The sequence below is a fragment of the Spea bombifrons genome, chromosome 4 (genome assembly GCF_027358695.1).
Source record: "Spea bombifrons isolate aSpeBom1 chromosome 4, aSpeBom1.2.pri, whole genome shotgun sequence".
Classification (NCBI taxonomy): domain Eukaryota; kingdom Metazoa; phylum Chordata; class Amphibia; order Anura; family Pelobatidae; genus Spea; species Spea bombifrons.
Window position 1 is genome coordinate 79,906,115 of NC_071090.1, and position 20,549 is coordinate 79,926,663.

At 37.3% G+C, this 20,549-nt stretch overlaps 1 protein-coding gene across 1 annotated transcript; it reads right to left on the bottom strand.

Annotated features, from left to right (window-relative positions):
• Window positions 1–373: 373 nt before the first annotated feature.
• On the bottom strand, window positions 374–15,729 carry TEX9 (testis expressed 9). Its single transcript, XM_053463141.1, has 12 exons — window positions 15,647–15,729; window positions 14,684–14,775; window positions 12,925–12,988; window positions 11,486–11,565; window positions 10,658–10,706; window positions 9,726–9,799; window positions 9,097–9,275; window positions 7,716–7,798; window positions 7,020–7,193; window positions 2,784–2,918; window positions 1,471–1,605; window positions 374–521 (listed from the first exon to the last, which is right to left on the bottom strand). Exons 1-12 carry the CDS (start codon window positions 15,686–15,688, stop codon window positions 444–446), a joined length of 1,185 nt encoding a protein of 394 aa, XP_053319116.1. The 5' UTR covers window positions 15,689–15,729; the 3' UTR covers window positions 374–443.
• Between the last annotated feature and the right edge of the window lie 4,820 nt (window positions 15,730–20,549).

The window sequence follows — 20,549 nt, forward strand, 5'->3', positions numbered from 1 at the left end:
TGAATAGAGAGAGAGAGGCCATTGCAATAAAGAGATGAAAGTGTAAATTGTACGTTTTTTATTGCAATTTTTCTTCAATTTAAAATAATGTATTTTTTTATCCGATTAATCGATTAATCGAAAAAATAATCGGCCAACTAATCGATTATTAAAATAATCGTTAGTTGCAGCCCTACTCAGAACCTCATACACATTTCACTGGCATTAGTGGGATCTCAGACTAGGCCATAGTTTATACTACAGAGCTCCAGAAAGTAAAGTTTTTCATATCAGTTATTCAGCCCAAGAAAGGCTTGACATATATTTATAGAGCTTAACTGCAAACCATATAAAAATTACATACTACACAGGAAAATGTATTATAACATCAATATAACAGTCACTGTAATAGGTTTTGTAAACAAATATTTACAAAGAAAAAAAATGGTGAGTTTCGGCACAATTCAGGAATTTCCCCACTCCAGCGCTTTCATAAATTCTTCTTCTGTAAAGGAAAGCATCTTTGCAGATTCTATATGCATCTGTAAAATTGAAATAGCATAAAGATTACTACGTCTTGAACCATGGCCATTGTTAAGTAAATGTGTAATATTTTATTTAACCATTTTGCATACAGGGCAGCCCATATTTTTGTTTATGGCTCCAGTGAACAGTGAGTGCTTTTTTTTTACCCTCCAGATCCCTGTATGTCCAGTTGCTATGAATCTAAAGCACCAAAGCCAAATTGTTGTACAGAGCGTTTCATGCCGAAACAAGTATAAAAAGTTGCGAAGTTTGAAAAGTAGTTAATTCGATAAAATATTCCTGCTGGGTCATTGGTTTGCTATGAAGATGAAATCAGTGTCACCGTAACCCCTTTAACTCTACACCCTTGAGGGGTTTATTATTATTATCCAGAGCCCCTGGTAAGCCTGAGATATGGCCACAACACTGAATGTCTGCCTTTCATTTACTTCTGTTACCCTCTCACCGTTAAGTGCTAGATTGGTGGGTTTAGTGAGCAGGAAGTCGGTCTCTCTGTATTGAGGATGCTAGGTATTGGCTCTATAGTGCAACTGGACCAGGTACAAGGGGGATTTCTGACCGTATTGCCCATGGTATAGGAGCAGACCCGGGCCCACTAATGCAGGCCTATAGATAAGTCTGCCAACACTGAACTAACCAGTCTGAAAAAGACAGGAGACCTGTGAGAAAGGAATCATTAGCCGTTCCTAGCTGAAGCGGTTAGGTAGTGGGCATAGGCAAAAGGACTGCCGGTTTACTGCACAAAACAGCCAGCCGCCACCAGACAAAAGAAAAATCTATTATAAAACACACTTCTTTCTGACATTGTTTTAAATACCTAACGTAAACCAAGGGAAAGAAACAATGAATTTGAGGGTTACTATGCAGATTCCATGGCCTATGGTTAAGAAAACGATGTCACAAAAGGCATGAGTCTTACATCCTAAAAACCAGAGCTTTTCTTACCTTTTGTCTTTTTAAAATGTCTATTAGTTTGAGCTGTTTCTTAAACCCTGACATCAGTTCTCCTTTCTGTTTCTCCAGTTTTTTGTTTTCAAGCTTTAACTCCTCGATTTTTTTACGCTCCTGGTTAGCAGTGTCCTGTGGAACAGAGAATCCATTGGCAGCTCTACAAACATTTAAGAGGTTTTACCTGAACCTACTAACTGTATCCTCAAATGCCTATAAAACAGCTATATATCGCTATAGAAATCTGCTCCAAGCCCTCTTCAACCGGAACATAGTAATAACGGAACATATTGCCCACCCAGCCCTTAGATGTGTTTAAAAGACCCGCAAAGTCTACTTTGAACGTGACAAGAGTTTGTGCGCTAATTAATATTCATGCCTATTTTGCATTTTATATATACGTTTTAATTTTCCAGGCACAGAGATATTCCGGCTTTATTTTTAATTTGATTCTAATAAATACTTTTTTTGGTGGGAGATCCCATTTACACAACAATTAATAAAAAGCTGTTTGGCAGGCTTCTGCCATTATCAGTGATGATTTCCTATACGGTCCCTCACATGCCTTGAACGCCTGAATAAAAGTGTACGTGGCTGCCAGTAGCCCTGCTTAATTTCCAATTTACTCCGTCTATTCTCCATCCCCGTTTATGCCATACGCTGCAGATCTTTAATAGTCGCCTTTACATTTAAACATCGTACTTTTTTTTTTTTTTTTTACCAGTCACATTAGCATTTCACGTACTGTTTTCCGACACATATTAAAATACTGTCTAGCAGTGTGTATCTTTCACATAGTTCTGAAATTAAAGGAATCAACTAATTAATCACAACATGGAACCCACAGGAATTGCTCTGATTAGTTAATTATTCCATCAATTTCAGATGAATCTGAACGCTCTATACCGCTGGGCAGCGGTTTGCGTATGCCGGCTAACAGCATGTGAAATTTGTGTCCGGGTGGCAAAAACATAATGGGAAATGTCACCTTCAGGTAAAAAAAAATTCAGTGCTAACTACATTAGCTACACAAGCCCGCAGTGTGACCCTCTAAATTTAACATAGGAATGGATTGATACTTGCAGTCTGTTCCTTGATTAGTCTTTAAATAGTATTACATTTCTTGTAAAAAAAATATATCTTGTTCTCCCACAATGCCTTGTAATATACCAACTTTAAATCAACCGTCAAAACATTAAATATTATAACTTATGACCTCATTAAAGGACCGCAACCTCCAGCGTGAAATTTCTATATCATCCGGGGGTCTGGTGTGAATTTTCACTTTGTTGGCTATGGTGTTAAAGTACCTTATTGCTTTGCTTCAGCTTATTTAGCTCCATTTTATATTTATCTGCTTCTTCAAGTGCCCTATTCAGGCGAACCTCTGCGGCACTCTGACTGATTGCAGACTGCTTCTGTGCGCGCTTAAAATTTTCTACTTCCTGGAACAAAGTCACAATGAAATGAGTTAAGGCATATTACACATACAGTGCCCTCCAAAAAATATCGGCACCCTTGGTAAATATAAGCAAAGAAGGCTGTAAAATTGTCTTTATTGTTTAACCTTTTGATCTTTTCTTCAAACAATATCCATGAGAGCAGAGTATTTTTGTGTATCGAACAATCACAAACACAATTTATCCACAAAAAAATGGTACATTTGCTACCTGCTTTCCAAGATAAGAGCTTTGAGTTTTATCCTATAATACAGGGCAAGGGATCTGAGACCATCCCTCCCTACAGAATCTTTCTAGATCCTTCAAATTTAAAGGTGGACACTGATGGACTCTCCTCTTCAGTTCGCCCCACAGGTTTTCTATGGGTTTCAAGTCAGGGGACTGGAATGGCCATGGTAGGATCTTATGGTCAGTTAGCCATTTTTGTGTTCAGTTTGATGCATGCTTTGGATCATTGTTCTGATGGGAAATCCAACCATGGCCCATTTTAAACTTTCTGGCAGAGTGTTTATTTAATATCTGTTGATATTTTGATAGGGTCCATGTATCCTAACAAAATGTTGGCAGAAAAACAACTCCAAAACAGTAAAGAGCCACCACCACATTTAACCGTGGGCATGAGGTACTTTTAGGTATGGCTACTTCTCTGTGTGCCAAACCCACCTCTGGTGTTTATTGCCTAAAAGTTCCAGTAGTGTCTGGCAAACGGAAGACTGTTGAGTTTTCAGATGAGAGTAGAGGCTTTTTTTTTTTTTAAACCCTTCCGAACAACTTGTGGTGACGTAGGTGACGCCGGAATGGAGTGTTGTAGACTTTCTGACCCCAAAACACAACCAACTTTTGTAATTCTCCAGCTATGATCCTTGGAGATTTTTTTGGCCACTTGAACCACCCTTTTCACAGCGCGTTGAGACAATACAGACACACATCCTCTTCCAGGTCGGTCAATAACATTTCCAGTTCACTGGAACTTCTTATTTGTTGCCCTGATGGTGGAAATTGCCTTCATCAGGATATATCTATTTAATTTGTAAATGCAGATTTTCTTGCATTTTGTTGAAAAAACCTAATTCGTAAGGCAGTAAAATGTAACATATGTGGGTTCTATTCATGGAAGTTTGGCATAGAGGTGAACATTCAAACTCTGTGATATTGCTATGTCTTATTATTGGCAAGCCCAGTGACATGGTATGTCCTGATGAAGGCTCTGTGTAGGAGACCAAAACGTCGATATGACCTAAACTAATAAATATTTTTGCACTTTTATATGAAGTCCTGCGAGTGCTCCTATTTTTTCCATGCATGTCTAATTGGTCAGCACTGGGGCAAGTACATTTATGGATTACAGTGTGCCTTCCATTCTTGAGACATGATATATATATAGATATATATATATATATATACACACACACATAAATATGCATGCCCAATGCAATACAATCAATTATTCTAATCATAAAGATATGCCTGAATATTTTACAGAACATATCCATAAACATTAGGAATCAAAACGATAATAATCATAAGTCAATGGATCTTAGCACAAGACTATGATGTAACTCGAGATCAAGACTAAAAAGATGTAAGTGTGAATCTCTAGAACTTGAGTCCATATGAAAGGAGGCGGCCTGCCTGGGTATTTATTATATAATAGAATTTCCACATACCTAGTTATTTTAGTTAATTGCAGAATATATGACAGAATTAGAGGTCAAGATAGACAGATAAAGAGAGAAACGTACACATATAACTCATAAAGATGGCACGATTCCCTGCCCTGATGGACACTAATCAGCGTATACATAACTGAGGTCATCTGATAATTTAAGTGCTTCTGTCAGAGAAGTGTATTATCCCACAAGTAAAATTCCAAACCACTTAGTTAGGTCCTAAGTCTCAACATGTTCTTGCATAACTCATTACCAGCTCCTGACGGGTCTGGAGTTCAAGGGTGACATTGTATATTATAGTGTGCATTTAATTACACAAAGTAGTTATGTCACTTCTATCTATTCCCAATGACCAAAGGACACTTGATTTTGTTTTCCCCTTGGCAATACATTTCTGGTTTGCACAGCATCAGACATTTCCTAGAAGCTCCCATGACTTCAAAATATAAATCTGCCACGTTTAAGAGAATTTTAGAATAGAAAAAAAAAAAAACACTTAATGTGATTCTGACTCCAAGACAAAGTCATTTTCTGCCTTCCTACCTAATATAGTCTCGCTAATTTGTATGCACATTGTGTTCTCCAAATACTGCAAGAACATCATGGTATTGATGGTATGACATCATCCCTTATTAGCAAGTCCTACCGAGTTTCTCTCAAGGTTCTATCTCAGCTAATATTTCAAGAGAGAAAATAGAATATGACCTCATATCCCTCTATACTCCCATCCCCGAGGGAATGGTTCGTTTTTAACCTTCATACGTGTCTTAATATTTAACCCATTCAACAGTCCAGAGAGCTGCACAGAAATCAGCAGCCTCTATGGACAGAGACATCACGCAAACATTGAAGATTTCATTCACCCTTACTGTTTTACCTATGTTATTGCAAACAATTTGTCATGTTTAGGCACCAGCGCACATAAGCCTAAATACAGACGATATTAAGAAACCTTTCAGTGGGTAGGTTTATGTGGTTTTAATCTAAGCTGTGTCTCACAGTACAATATTATGGAGAATGAAGAAAATAATGTTCCTTGCAAGCCATGCATTATGGGATTCTGGGGCTAGTCACCAGAGCCCCAATGTAATTTATTACTGTACTAAAATAATAAGACAACAGTATTATATATCATTCACAGAAGAATTCAGCACTGAGTAATAGTGTGATCCTGGATACATGTTCTTGGCATTTTGAAGCCTAGAGAATCCCTGAATTAAAGATTTATTTCGTAGACATGGTGTATATTTGGTCACCTGGTGATACGGCATGAACCGTCTGCTTGATTTGTTAGCAAATTATGAAATCCCATTACAGTTAGGAACCTTAAAGCCACTTTGCCAAAATGGATCTATAGATGTGGTAGGTTACCAGTTGTAAAGACGTATTGTGCACCTATATTGTGTGCACCTATATTGTGTGCTGTACCCACAGAATATGATATAGTTCTTCAGTAATATAGCATGTAATTCAGAATGGTTAGATTATCCTCGCACTCTTGAAAACCAAACACCTTGGAGCCACAAACTGTTTGGTGGACCAGTGAGCCTCTTCTGCAAGAAAGAAAAACTTGGCCCTGCATAATGCACACACGATGTGGAAGGTTTCTTAAGTCTCCTCGCTGATTTAGCTATGCACTATACAGTATATACACTGCCTGAAGCTTACTGGGCTTTGCCAATAATAAGACATAGCAATATCACGGCGTTTGAATGTTCACCTCTATGCCAAACTTCCACTCTCATGAATAGACCCCACATAGGTTACATTTTACTGCCTTACGAATTAGGTTTTTTTTTTTTTTTACAAAACGCAAGAAAATCTGCATATATCGATTAAATAGGGAATGTACAAATTGTGAAATAAAATACACAAGGAGAATATTAGGGAAAGAAGGTCATTGTTTCCAATAAACCCATATTTTACATTATACACCAAAAAGTACTACATTTTTTGCATCTACCTTCTATGTATGTATGTATGTATGTATATCTGTTTACATATTCTAAGTCGTATGTCTGCCAATCTACATATGTCCACTTCACAATTATTCTATATATTAAAAATGGATAAAAAAAGATAAAAAGTAAACTTGTGCCTAATTAGCTGAAAGGAACACTTTAAAAGCTCTGTGTTTATATGTTTTTAAACATTATAGTTTTATAGTATTAAGCTTTTATTTTTATTATGCATTTTTACATTTGGTAGTGGATTTTTCCTGCTCATTCATATAGAGGCTTTGCAGTGTACCAGCTAAATGCCACTTACTTAACTTGTACAAGTCCTTTATAAATTGCAATGGTATAAGAAAGTTAAATATATATATATATATATATATATATATATATATATATATATATATATATATATATTCCTGGTATGCCAGATTTACATCCACTGTAAGAAGGTTGCTTACCTTTTCCAGCATGGATAGCTGATTTTGTAATCCATCACTTTTCTTATTTGCTTCTTCGGCTAAATGTTTGTACTTCTCTGCTTGAGTTTGCTGGATGTTGGCTGACTTCTGTAAACGTGCCCGTTCTTCCTCAAGCTCTTTCGCTCGAGAGAGAAGATTTCGATTTTCATCATCCTTTTAGAGTTAATAGCATTAAAATAAAAAATGCATTATTATTTGTATTGCTTATAAAGTCTACTGCAGGTAAAATACTTTTATGGTCAACTGAACCTTGAAAACATGTCAATATACCGTAATCAAATAAAACAGAAAGGGTGCAACAACAAACTGAAACGAGTCCGGATGCAAATGTTGAGTACATACATTTATTAGAATAGAATTATTATTTTGACTATACTACAAATGCAGTTGTAGAGCTGCTACTATCCATGTCTTAAATATTATATTAAAGTTGCTGAAATTCTGAATGGCTATAAAAATAAACTTCGGTCTCTGTCTCAGTATAGCTCTATAGTATAATGTTCATGTTCTTTCCTGTCCTTCTATCTGTGCGTGTTACTCTTTTGGTGTATGTATAAAGGGCGTTCTTTGTGCAGTGTGACCAGATATATCAGTCACTATAAAAACCAATGCGATGTTCCATCTGGTTGCTCCAAAACGGCACTTTCAAAAGGCTCTTCGAAACAAGTGGTTTACCTTTTTATTGCATTCATGTGTTATGGTATCCAGCTCCTCCTGCATGACCCGTAGTTTTGCTTTCAGAAATCTGATCTGTGCTTCTGTTAAGTATATACAAATTAAACTTTAATATGAATATTAAAGACAAAGAAAAACTGGCATAAGACTTTGTAGGTCTAGAGCAAGTCCACCATGAGTAGCTCTCATAAGCACCATTGGTTGTAAAAGGAAAAGTTAATTTACAATCGCCACATAGCAGCTTGTACTTTCAAGCTGCATCCCCAGGATGACTAGGACCTTCTTCATGAAGACAGCCATCCGCTGGCAATCAGTCCCACAAATATCATTATAGAGCATCTTAGAGCATTGCTCTCTGTGTGAGGCCACTTGTTGGCTTCTGGTCTCAGCTGATTGACTGACATGCAAGTTCACATCATCTGCCAGTCGGAAAGCTTACAGAAAATGAGGAATACCCCAGGCAACAAAAAATAATTCTGGGTTCTATCAGAGAAAAGTTCAATGGTTCAACATCACAGTTCCTTACGCTTGGCCTGAAAACATTGGCTTTCTTGATCTCACACAAATGTTTTTTGTCACTGGCACTGCTTGCTCTGGTTTTGTACATCATTTGTTTTTTTCCCAATTTATATTGTATACTGCCCTAAACAGCTATAGTGCGCCGTATGACTTTTTAGACGTTTGCGTATAAGCTAACAGCAACCAATAATTCAGACATTAGTAGCTGGAATTAGGTATGACTGAAGCCCATGACCTCAAATTACCTTCTGGCACAAAGCAGACTTCTGGAAACCTTTGAGTTATGACAGACCAAAGTGTTTAATAAAATATTTCCCTGATCACTGTTTCAATACAAATGCAGAGCATTAAATGCCTCATTTGCTGGCAATGTCATCTCATCATCAGAAGTGCATGGTCTCATCTTCCACGAAGAGTCTTGGCACAGGTTCAGTGCTGACATGGCAGCACAATACCAAGGGAGCATAGATGTACAAGAGGAGATGTTGTTTGGAAGACTTGTGAAGCAAAGGCAATGCTCACACAACCGGAATGCAAAAGTACACAGGCTCATCGCTGTAATATTGTCAAACCTCTACTCTTCGATTTGTTCTGCTGCATGGGATATTCTCACCTGGTAGTAGGTCAGGTGTGAGTCACAGAGGGTACATGAGGTCAAAATGGATTTAAATGCTATACATTATTATTTTCATATGATATTTCTATTATATTTCATTATGAAGGACCACATAAGCCGCACTGTTATACCCACTATACGGCTATAAATGTGTTAATTAACACTTCCACAGAGTGCAAGGAATCTCTGATTTACGAGTGCAATGCATCTCTGCGCAGTGCAGATTTTAATATTGAACAGCCCTACCTGCTCCGATGTCACTGCTTATTCCTGGGATTACATCATCTTCTGTATTCTCTGGCAGATGCCCTTCATCCAGTTTGCATTCAATCTTGCTAATGGTTTTTGCCAGGGAGAAGTCTGCGATGTCTGCAGGGACTGCAACATCATCTGCCACTTGTGCATCCGGAGGTCGTGATACTGGTCTAGGAATATAAAAATGAAAATCTTCCATGAACTTCCATGAACTAAAATAGGTCACAGAATGGTTTATGCTAAAACATATAGTAAAGAATACTGTGTGAAATTGTTAGTCTTCTGCAGTACATAATAAAATATATTACTTATTGCAATATACGTCTAATGTCACTTCCAAATTGCAATATCATTCCAACTCATGACCAATAACAATCCTATCCAACATTACGAAAGAAGAGCCTGGTATATGAACTCACATTAGTGCAAAATAAAACCAAATTAGTGGCGTTTCTGCAACCTGCTTTACTGATCCCACCAGTGCCCCTAAACTTTTTTAATTCCTGTAGTAACATTTGACCTTTTTATTAATCTTATATTATATTCCACAATATTTAGTTCAGCAATAGCATTCAATGGATATCACTGCAGTGTTAAAAGCAACATAAACCATATGTTACCTAGAAGGGGTTTTCTTTCCCTTGGTTCCAGAAGGAGGCCTGCTCCTAGAGGTGGATTTGGGACCATTGTTTTTCTGTAAAAATAGTTCATTTTCAACAGATGGAGATATAAAGTACCAATAAATGCCTAATTTCAGAAATTATTACTAACAGTTACATCAGTCTGTACTTACTAAAGGAAAGTTTGATATTGGGCTGACTGTTCAAGAAATTGGTTCTTTAGAAGTACTTGGTTGAGGTTGCATAGGAAATGTTAAACAAAACTATGACGGCTCAATAATTCATTTTACATTATAGACCCGAAATGATCATTATTTTTCAAACTTACATGAAAACTGTCTTTTTTAAGGGCAACAAAATGGGTGAACATATCTATTAACTTCCATTTTGTGGATTATAATAACATATTTTCAAAGTGCAAAACATACTTTGAAAATGTTAAACCAAGCGTTAAAAAATACAGTTAAAAGGCCATAGGATGGATCGAAGTAATCAAACCAACTTAAAATGGCATAGATTACTATCCCTTTGGGTGTGGCGGTTAGCCCTTTTTTACTTCTGTAACGTTAGCACAACAGTCATGGATCCAGGATTTCCAATAGAACTTGCCGCACAAGCATAGCTTAGCAAATGTATCCCTGTTGCCAATTTTTTCCCTTTTCTATAAAATTATTTGAAAAAGGCTCATTTTGGATATAGCTAGTATATTCGTACAATGAATGCAGTATAAATAAATCAGATAGAAGAACCACAGTTTCCGTGGGTATGCCAAGTTGGATCATAACAGTGGTTATACTGGGGCAAATCTACACAGAAAGGATTGATAGTTATTTTTTGTTCCTTGCTAAATAAAAGCAACCTTGCAATAGTAATACTTTATGGCTTTATGGTAACTGACCAAAAATCTACAATAACGTAACTATCTTTATTACCTTGACATGAGAAAGCGTTAAAACGGGTACCTCTGGAGAGAGCAGAATCCTTGAAAATTTAAAAAGAAAAATTACAGAATTTAATGATAGATAAAAATAAATTGCAGATTTTAAATAAATCTCCCACACGTGTAACTGGAAAATAACTGTGACTGCCATTTTATATAAACTATTTGGATTACACCCGTCACATTGTAGATCTGTGCACAACACCTCCATAAAATGTGGAGCTCTGAGTATTTATGGGCTGGTTGCTCCCATGAGTGACAGTATCACGTCAACATAGTTTCATTGATACTCGCCAGACATATTAGTCAGATGCACACGTTTTGCCCCTATTACGGGCTTCCAACCTCTTTTATGCATAACCTGATTGTCTCAGCTTCCCTGTTTTCTTATAGTTTTCTCTCTATTTTATCTGACAGATAAAGCTACGGGAGCGGTCATGGGCAAACATTTCAGTCCTCAATCAGCAAAGCTTTCCCTTGTTTTAGGCAGGTAGGCTTTACCCAAAGGGTAATGAAACAGTTCTGCGGATGAAGTAAATCATTTAAATGTGAAGGGGCCAGGAAACGCATTTCATAAATGCAGTTTGCGCTGACAAAGTATTTAAATACTTTACACGTTATCAAATAATATTAAATTGATAAATTAGAGCTGAAGAAGAGACCTTCTGTTTAAAATCAACACTTTATCATTTTTTTATATCTATTTTACAAATTCAGTAACTGTATTAAAATGGAGAAGATAGAAAATGAACTATAACATTAAAACTAACATACAAAAATAACCAAGCTTTCAGTTTATTTCCTTTTTGCTAAATCTTACCTTAAGCTTTCGTCTTGATCTTCATCAAAGAGCTTAACCTGAGTTAGAGCCGGTCGTGACAGCAGTTCTTGCTGCTCTCGCTGTAACGATCATTATAAATGTGACAATTTGTTGCAATTAGTTGTGCCAGTTGAGAAAAGTCTTAATAAGCTATTAGGATAGGATGGATAGGGTTTATGAAGTCCTGCCTTTGACCAGTAGAAAATCAATTCAGGTATTTGCCCTTTTTCTAACATTCAGTGTTTTTTAATATTACTGAGAATATTTGCATTCATAATTAGCCTGTCTATGGTAGGCGTGGGTCAGTACTTGCCTCAATCATACAGTCATTTAACATGTTGGATTGTACAATATGCAATCAACATCACAATAATCAAAAACTTCAATATATCCAAATATATTAAATTATTAAACTTAAATGGAAACTATAATTTAAAACGTAAAGAACAAGTTTATCAATAGCCTTCTATACAGTTATGGAATAACATATGCATTATAGGTCAGGGTTTGTACGAAAAGTTGAGTATTATCTAGATTTTTAGAGTAACTTGGGACATGTTGGTTGGTTTGAAATTCTTATTTATCCAGTCTTTGGTCTTGTCTTAGATTCAGGATAGCTTTTACCATTTGCCATGCGTGTCTACATCCCCTCCCTGCATTAGCACCTACCATCAAGAACTAATGTATACTGAGGATGCGTACCGTCACTTTGCTAGAAGTGATAAAGTGCTGTTTGATTTTTTAAGTATGTGCGTGTAGTTCAGTTATACCAGGAATATCATCAGGCCACACGTGACGGTAGGGCAACTTCATAAGGGTAACGTGATGACAAAAATTATATTATAAAGACATTTATTATTAAAACTCCTTTATGGCAGAACTACAAAACACTACATTAATGAGTGGAAAAAACTGAAATACATTACTTTAAGATTTTTTTGAGCTAATGATGTTCATAATAACGGGGTTTCAGATATATAACAATTAGAACATCACACGAAATGGATCAAATAACAAAAAAAAGACAATGCTAAATAAGTGCCCTCTAAGCACTAAATACTGCCATAAATATATGCAATTTGAAGCATGCACACCAGAAAAAAAGACAAAAAAATGAATGTTTTAATTAAATGTACTAAATATAGCAATATTATCAAAATACAAGTTTAGCAAACGCAAAAAGAACATATTGTACGTATAAGTACACAAACTAAAATGTCGGGGGATCTCACACAGGGGGCCAGTGTATCCTGTAATAGTGAAAATCCTTTTTGTTTAACTTTATTTTGATACTTGCTATATTTAGTAAATATAATTGAAGCATTTTCATTTTTAACACAGTTTTAGATACAAAGTAAGTTGTGACTACCAAATTATCATCATGTGTTATGCAAGTTATTGATGATCATATAAGTAATAGTTTCTATCCCTGTACCCACCATTACTTCTTCAGCTTCACGGACAAGCTCAGCTGTTTTTGCCTCCAATTCTGCATTCAGTCGTCTGAAGAAGAAATACATGAAAATGTGTCTTTATAGCCGCACACCTCTATAGCTATCCACTATTGTTTTTTTATGTGTTATTGTCCCTTAATATTAAAACTTATTGGAACACCAATTAAAATGAAGGATTGTATTAGTTGTACTCGGAAAAAATAAGTTTAGTCTATGAGATTCAGTAATGTGACCACGAAGCAGGCTTACAGACCCAAGACAACTCCCAGCATATGTCTTATAGTCTAAAATAATGGTTATCTTGTGGATAAGGAAGACAATGAGAGCACTGTAAAGCCCAGAGTCTCTTCATACACACAGACCGCTAGGGAGATTTACCTGTGCTGAGCGAAGTTCAGATCTCCCTGACCTCTGCAGAATGACCAGACTCAAGGGGCTCAGAGATCAGTGGTGGTCGCATTACTACACAGCCTTTATTCATATGATACTGCTAAGATGGCTAGTAAACAATGGGCAGTAAAGGGAAGCAAAATAAACTACAAGAATAATGAAGAAATGTTGAAAGCGTGTGAAATACGGAGATTTGAATATAAATAAGAAGTTAAAGGAAGTGTGGGTATAAAAACCCTTTATCCAGAAACATGTTTTCAAAAGGGGTGCTCCGCATACATAGCGCAGAAGTAAAGGAGAACCAAACATCCACTGTAGTAACTGCCAGCCTGATATACAAGGGGCTGGAGGAATTCTACTATAAAGCAAAAAACAGGTATTTGACTATAAGATTGACAAAGCCATTCTGACCTATATACAACAAACACTTTCCATACAGTCGCCAAAGGGGGTATATCACCAAATGTATGCAAAATGCTTAAAAAGGCAAGCACTAGTTGCATGTTTCAGGATAAATGGTATCTGCCGAGCCCTAACTAGCTGGATGGACACATAGCAAGATGACAGGGAAAGCCTAATGTCATTCTTCAACTGCAACCCGTACCAGCCTGATCGTAAAAGGAACGAAGTGCTAAACAACAGTGTACCCTGAAATATCACCACTGTTTGTAAACAGCCATAGTTTGCTCAGATGCAATGTCCACACATGACATTATATGAGTGAAATATGTAGGTTATGGTAAAGAATGGCTACATATTTTTCCTCCAACAATATGCAAAATATACATAATAACAGAGAGAACCAAATTAGTGGTATTGTTGTAGAAATGGAAAGTGCATACCTACTACTAAAACATCTCATCATAAAGTGGTCACCAACAGAAAATGTCAGTGCTCTACTCTGTCTCTGTGAGCCTTACTGTGATTCACTTGTCTGCATCTCTTTCCTCTGCATGTTTCACTTATTGTTGCATACGTTTTCTTGTTGTGGTTCTCTACCTCCCTTACATCCTGATGTTCATTCACTAAATAGTCACCCTCAATGGCCTAACGTCTGCATTACGTAAAGCCAATTCAGCTTCTCACCAAAGAAATGTTATCAGGTTTGTCCCATCATAAGATAAATTATTTACTCACTAAAGCATGTTAGCAGGTGGGTTTGCTGGATGTTGGTTTTGCAAATGAGAAAGAGACCTCTGAGGTATTAAAAGCTTATTCTTTTTCTACTGTGACCCAATAAAATATACCAATTTCAACTAAAGACTATGTCTTTCAGAAAGAAGGAACTAAAATGAATGGTTTGAAAACTACTGTATTGTCCTCCATAGACTCCCAATCTTTGTAAATGTCATACTTGTATTCTTGCTCCTTGGCTAGTAGATCATCGTTGTTGTTTTTTTTGAGAGTTGTAGACACTGGCGGAGGAGCAGATTTGTTCTTCTTTGCCTACAAGCACAAAGTAAGAAGAAAAAGACAATTAGCCAGTCATGGAACAGTCATTAAACTTAAGCTAACTATTGCTTATGGCCACGTCATGATCAAAGGTGATGAAAGTTGGAGCGTCCCTTTTAACAGTATAAAGATTTTTTTACTAGGACACTATTTTTAAGCTTATTGTTGCTTATAAAAATCCCATAACATTACATGTATGTACCAGTACCTAGGTGTGCACTTTTCTGTGCCGTTTATATGAAATTAACTTACGGCTGGCATAGGAATTTGAAAGAAGCATTGAATGCATTACAAGCGAATGAATGTAGTTATGCGTCTGAATTATATATTTACTCACTATGAATACATCACAAGAACTGTAATTCAAGGTCAGCAGGTGAAATGAAGGCAAGTAAGATGTTAGTATAATGGGTCAAGACAACAGATGACTGCTGTTCTAATAATCGAGGGTTAGAACCGTGTCCCAGAGCAGACTCCGCGTCAGTAACAAGGTTTGCATGACTCAATTGAGCATAAAGTACATTAAGACAAATGTTTATGTCTAAGTCTGGTGTTGCTTACAACACTTCTAATAAAGCAGTGACATTGTACCAGTGGCTCCCCGCAGCACCTTTGCTCAATGCGGTGGATGGAGAGATTTAACTTGTTATTGACCGATTTACGTTATGGGGGGTCTGTGCCTACCTACGGCATACCCAGCGCTGTGCGTCCTGAGACAGAGCTCCAGCATATCGCATCATGTTCTGACGCATGTGTCTCAAGGAATTGTATGGGGATGGGAGGTAGGTAACAAGGGGCAGCCAAGGCTTGCAGAATACGGTTCACATACAATGACTTGCCCATATAATATATACGGTTCCGTTACCTTGATAGAAGCAGCAGATCCAGTTCGCACTCTTTCCGCCATCGCGTACACCTTAAACCTAAAAGAAGTGGCAGCGTTTGGTTGCCGGGCAACGGGGAGCTCACAGTCTCGCGAGAGCTCAAGCTCAGAGCCGTTTGTAAGTAAATTGTGTGTCACGTGACGGCGCCTGACTCTTCTTTGTTGTCTTGTTTTCCTTCGATGAATTTATAGACATGAAGTTACATGAGCAACCACATCGAGCCATGTGCGCCATTATATACATACATATATACATATATATATACATATATACATACACATACTTTCATATATATACATATATATATATATATATATATATGTATACACATGTAAATGCTTATATTCAGTGAAAGTTCTTGCCATTATTATTAGTACATGAATGGCTTGCCATGTGTCTGACTGGATCTCCTCTGTGTACTATATGTAGTGTGTATATCTATATATTTATTAATGTTTACACCTGCTACCCTTATTACACACCTGGATAATATCGCTTTTAATGTAAACACAATTGTTATAGTGCGAGTAAACTTGTTTACTTAATTGATCAAATGCTTGCTTTGCTGTTTTTCAGGAACAAGTTGGAATTTAGGAAACGTCTGATCAGTAAATAATACATAAAAAAATGCAAAGCAAACCTAAGAAATAAATGTTCAGCTTCCTCTTCAGCTTGTTATTGGTCTATTGGAATAACCGTTATTAACTAAAGTGTGGGGGAAGAATATATGCTAGGAAGTAGGGGGGGTACCTAGTTTGGTATAATTGTTTAATCACATATAACTATGTCCGCAGGTGTACCCAATGGGTGGTCACACCAAATATTGATTTAATTTGGATTTTCTCACTTCCTCACTTTTTGTTAAATGATAAAAAATAAACTATTAACATGTCTAGTTATTAAAGCATTCTTTACAGCATGTTTTAACACCTGCTTTTGCACAACACTAAATACCTTTTCATTGGAATAACATTCCTTAAATTTACACTACTGGACTAGCACGGCTATTTATATATATTGCTTTACCAATTATTTATTTTAATTATTTTATTTATAGCTTCACTATACGGACAAACGTATTGGGACACCTGACCATTATATCAACAGGGACTTTTATGGTATTGCATTCTAAATACATAGATATTACTATGTAGTTGGTCCCCCCTTTGCAGCTATAACAGCTTCCACTCTTCTGGATAGGCTTTCCACACGATTTTGGAGTGTTTCTGTGGGAATTTTTCCCATGGGCTAAGGCTCTCCTCCTCACTTATCATCTCTTCCTTTTCCCATCTACAAGATTTCACTTGGGCTGTCCCATATCTCTGGAATCTACTTCCACCAAATCTTAAGCATTCACCCTCCCTCCCAACATTCAAGAAACATCTCAAAACCCACTTCTTCAGAGAAGCATACCATCTTAGCTGCTAGAACTTCCTTGTCATTGAGACAACCACCACACTACCTCTCACCCTTTCTCTGTGCCTTATGTTTGTCCTCACCCCATTCCCTCAAGATTGTAAGCTTGCGAGCAGGGCTCTCTCCATCTAATGTATCGGTTTCTCTTAGTCTCTCAATTCTCGCCTTGTCATATCCCTTGAATATATGTATTGTGGCGCTATATAAATAAAAGATAATAATATTTTTTGCCCATTCATACAAGAGATCATTTGTGAGGTAAGGCACTGATGTTGGATGAGAAGGCTTGTCTCGCAGTATGTGTTCTAGTTCATCCCAAAGGTGTTCAATGGAGTTGAAGTCAGGACTCTGTGAGGGCTAGTCTGGTCTTCCACACCAAGCTCATCCAACCATGTCTTTATGGAACTTGCTTTGTGCACTGGGGCACAGTTATGCTGATATAGAAAATGTTGGAAACATAGCCTTGCCCTAAATGTCTTGGTATATTCTCTTACATATGACCCCTGAGGCTTCCTGGGGTAAGTGAACTTCATGCATGTATGTGTGTGTCTGAGTATTTATGTTAGTGTCTGTCTGGGTATGTATGCCTGTCTCGGTATGCTACTGTGCATCTGGGTATGTATTTGTGTGTTTGTTTGGATATGTTAGTGGGTTTTTTAATCTCCCCTCCTCTTTCTCTTTATATCTCCCACTTTTTCTCATCTCTAATTATCTATTTCATCTCTCTTTCTTTCATAATTCACTTATTCTTACATATTTCTTCCCTTCGTGATCCCTTACCTTACTCACACAAACACACTTTATATAAACACTCTAATTTTAACATACTCCATTCATTCATAAATACTTCACCATCATCATCCATTACCTCAGGCCTCTGCCATTAACTGAAGTGCCTATGCCTAGGTGTATGGTGGGTCCTTAACACTCTTACCTTTACATACTATAGCACTGAACATATCTATTTTATAGCTATATTTAGCAGAAGTGGTGTTGTGTTACAAAGCTGTTTATATGCATGCAGGACCTGTCATGATTTTGCCCTTAATGTGTTTCCTCTTAAGCACATAGTTTGGCTGATGATTTTTTGGGTTCTCCATTGTATCGTGCCCTCTACTACTCCATGACAATAGCTTACAAATATCAGGCACTCCTTCTGATACTATGCCCCGTCAGCAATACTGGCAAATGTCCAGGAGTCTAGGAAGTGAAGACCTCCTGCTCCTCTTGTATCTCCTCCCTCTTTTCCCTTTAGCAGTCTCACCGGAATGCTCGAAACCTTCTATCCTGATGGCAGCTTGTCTAAAAGGGGACACAGACGTAAGTCTGTGAATATGTAGTAACCGTTACTATCTCATTATTGTGTAATAAATAAATAATAAATAAATAGCTATTTACAGGCCCAGCTCTCAGGCAGGCTCATGGCAGGGGAAGTACAGGTGTCAAGGATAAAAAGGTCATCCGTGCTAGTGAACTATGCACAGTTAGTGCAAACCTCCATCAGTAGAGACAAGCCTGGGGGTTACTCCGAGCCTCAGGTCATAAGATTTGTGGTTCTCCCGCTATTACACTTGATCATAGCCAAAATGCTTTGTATGCACCATAGAATTCCACAAGCCCTGTCACTGATGCTGGAGTCTATATAAATGCATGTTTCATAGTTCTGCTCCTACACATGAGGCATGAAAGTCAATCACTGTTCAGTGGAGTCATGAGGTCTGTGAGCACCTGTACCATAATTATAATCTGAGTATGCGTGGGAATGACTTTTACTAAAAGGAAATGGTGGGAAAAGTGTCTAATTGTATTGTTTGTTTTTTCATGTCTTGCAACCTCTGGTGGTTTTCTTCTGCACACAGCACGTTGCACAGGCCATGTGATTTTCCTTTGCATTAATCTCATACACAACAACTTTAATCCAAATAGGGAAGTACCCATAAGAATGTATCACAATTTCATCTTGAACTCAGTCCATAGGGCAGGTGGCAACAAAATTCTAACCCAATTGTTCCTGCGGGAGAGGTTAAAAAACAAGAGAATAACACACCAACCCTTTTTAGCATTAGACAAATAAAATGTATCATATAGCCAGTGATACTGAGAAAAGATTTTGTATAATACATTTCTTTCACATTTTAGTACACTTAAACCATTGGGTGTGGGTTAAATTAGGTAACTTCTACCTCAGATGAACGACAATGCATGACATATGACACAGTGTCATGATTTATTTAACAAAAAAAAGCCAAAATGGAAAACCCATGTGTGAAAAAGTAACTACACCCTTACTGCTTCCATTGGAATTAGGGCAGGTGCTATTAATCAAATGCACGATGTCAAGGAGCAAAGGTATCAGCAATGATGTTAGAGACGCAATTGTTGCTGCCCAGCAACCTGGGAAGGGTTATAAGTTCATTTCCAAACAAGTTAAAGTCCATCATTCTACGTTATTCAAAAGTGGAAAACTTTCAAGACAGTTGCCAATCTTCCTAGGAGGGGACATCCCAGCAAATTCAATCCAATGTCAGACCATGCAATGTTCAGAGAAATTGCAAAAAGCCCAAGAGACACAGTCTCTACAGTCCTTAGCATTTTCAATGCTAGAGTTCATGAGTACATTTAGAAAAAGACTGAACAAGTATGGTTTGTTTGGAAGGGTTGCCAGTAGAAAGCCTATTGTCTCTAAAAAGAACATGGCAGCACAGTTATAGTTTACAAAGTTGCATCTGAACAAACCACAAGACGTCTGAAAGAATTTCCTTTGGTCAGACAAGACCAAAGTGGAGATGTTTGGCCATAATGCACAGCTTATGCAGATAAAGCACACGTTTTGTGAACACCCAAACACAGAATATCAGTACAAACACTTCATACTTCCAAGCACGGTGGTGGAGGGGTGAAGATTTGGGCTTGTTTACCAGCCACAGGACCTGGGAACCTTGCGGTCATTGAGCCGACTATCAACTTATTTGTATAGACAGTTAAAGCTTGGCCAAAATTGTGTCATACAACAAGACAATGATCCTAAGCACACCAGCAAATCTACACCAGAATGGCTTAAAAAAATAACTCAATCAAGGTGTTGCAATGGCCCAGTCAAAGTCCAGACCTCAACCCAGTTAAAATGTTGTGGCGGGACCTTAAGAGAGAGGTGCATAAGGAAGTGCCTGCAAAACTGAAAGAACTGAAGCAACATTGTAAAGAAGAGTGGGGCAAATTTCCTCTGCAACGATGTGAGAGACTGAAAAAGTTATACAGAAAACGATTACTTCAAGTTATTGCTGCTAAAGTTGGTTCTATAAGCTAAAATAACCTTCTCCGTTTTTACTTTATTTTTGTTGAATAAATAATGACAATAATAGTGTAATATGTCATGTGTTGTTGTTCATCTGAGGTTGTATTTACCTAATTGTACACCTGCTAAGAAACAATTTACATTGAGACCAGTAGCACCTTGTATTTTTAAGG

Excerpts from the sequence above, each read along its gene's own strand:
- TEX9 (XM_053463141.1), bottom strand. The coding sequence starts at position 15,688 with ATGGCGGAAAGAGTGCGAACTGGATCTGCTGCTTCTATCAAG. Across the intron at positions 12,989-14,683 it reads GCCAAGGAGCAAGAATACAA|ACGACTGAATGCAGAATTGG; the intron begins GTATGACATTTA and ends TTTCTTCTTCAG. Across the intron at positions 2,919-7,019 it reads AGCTATCCATGCTGGAAAAG|GAAGTAGAAAATTTTAAGCG; the intron begins GTAAGCAACCTT and ends ACTTTGTTCCAG.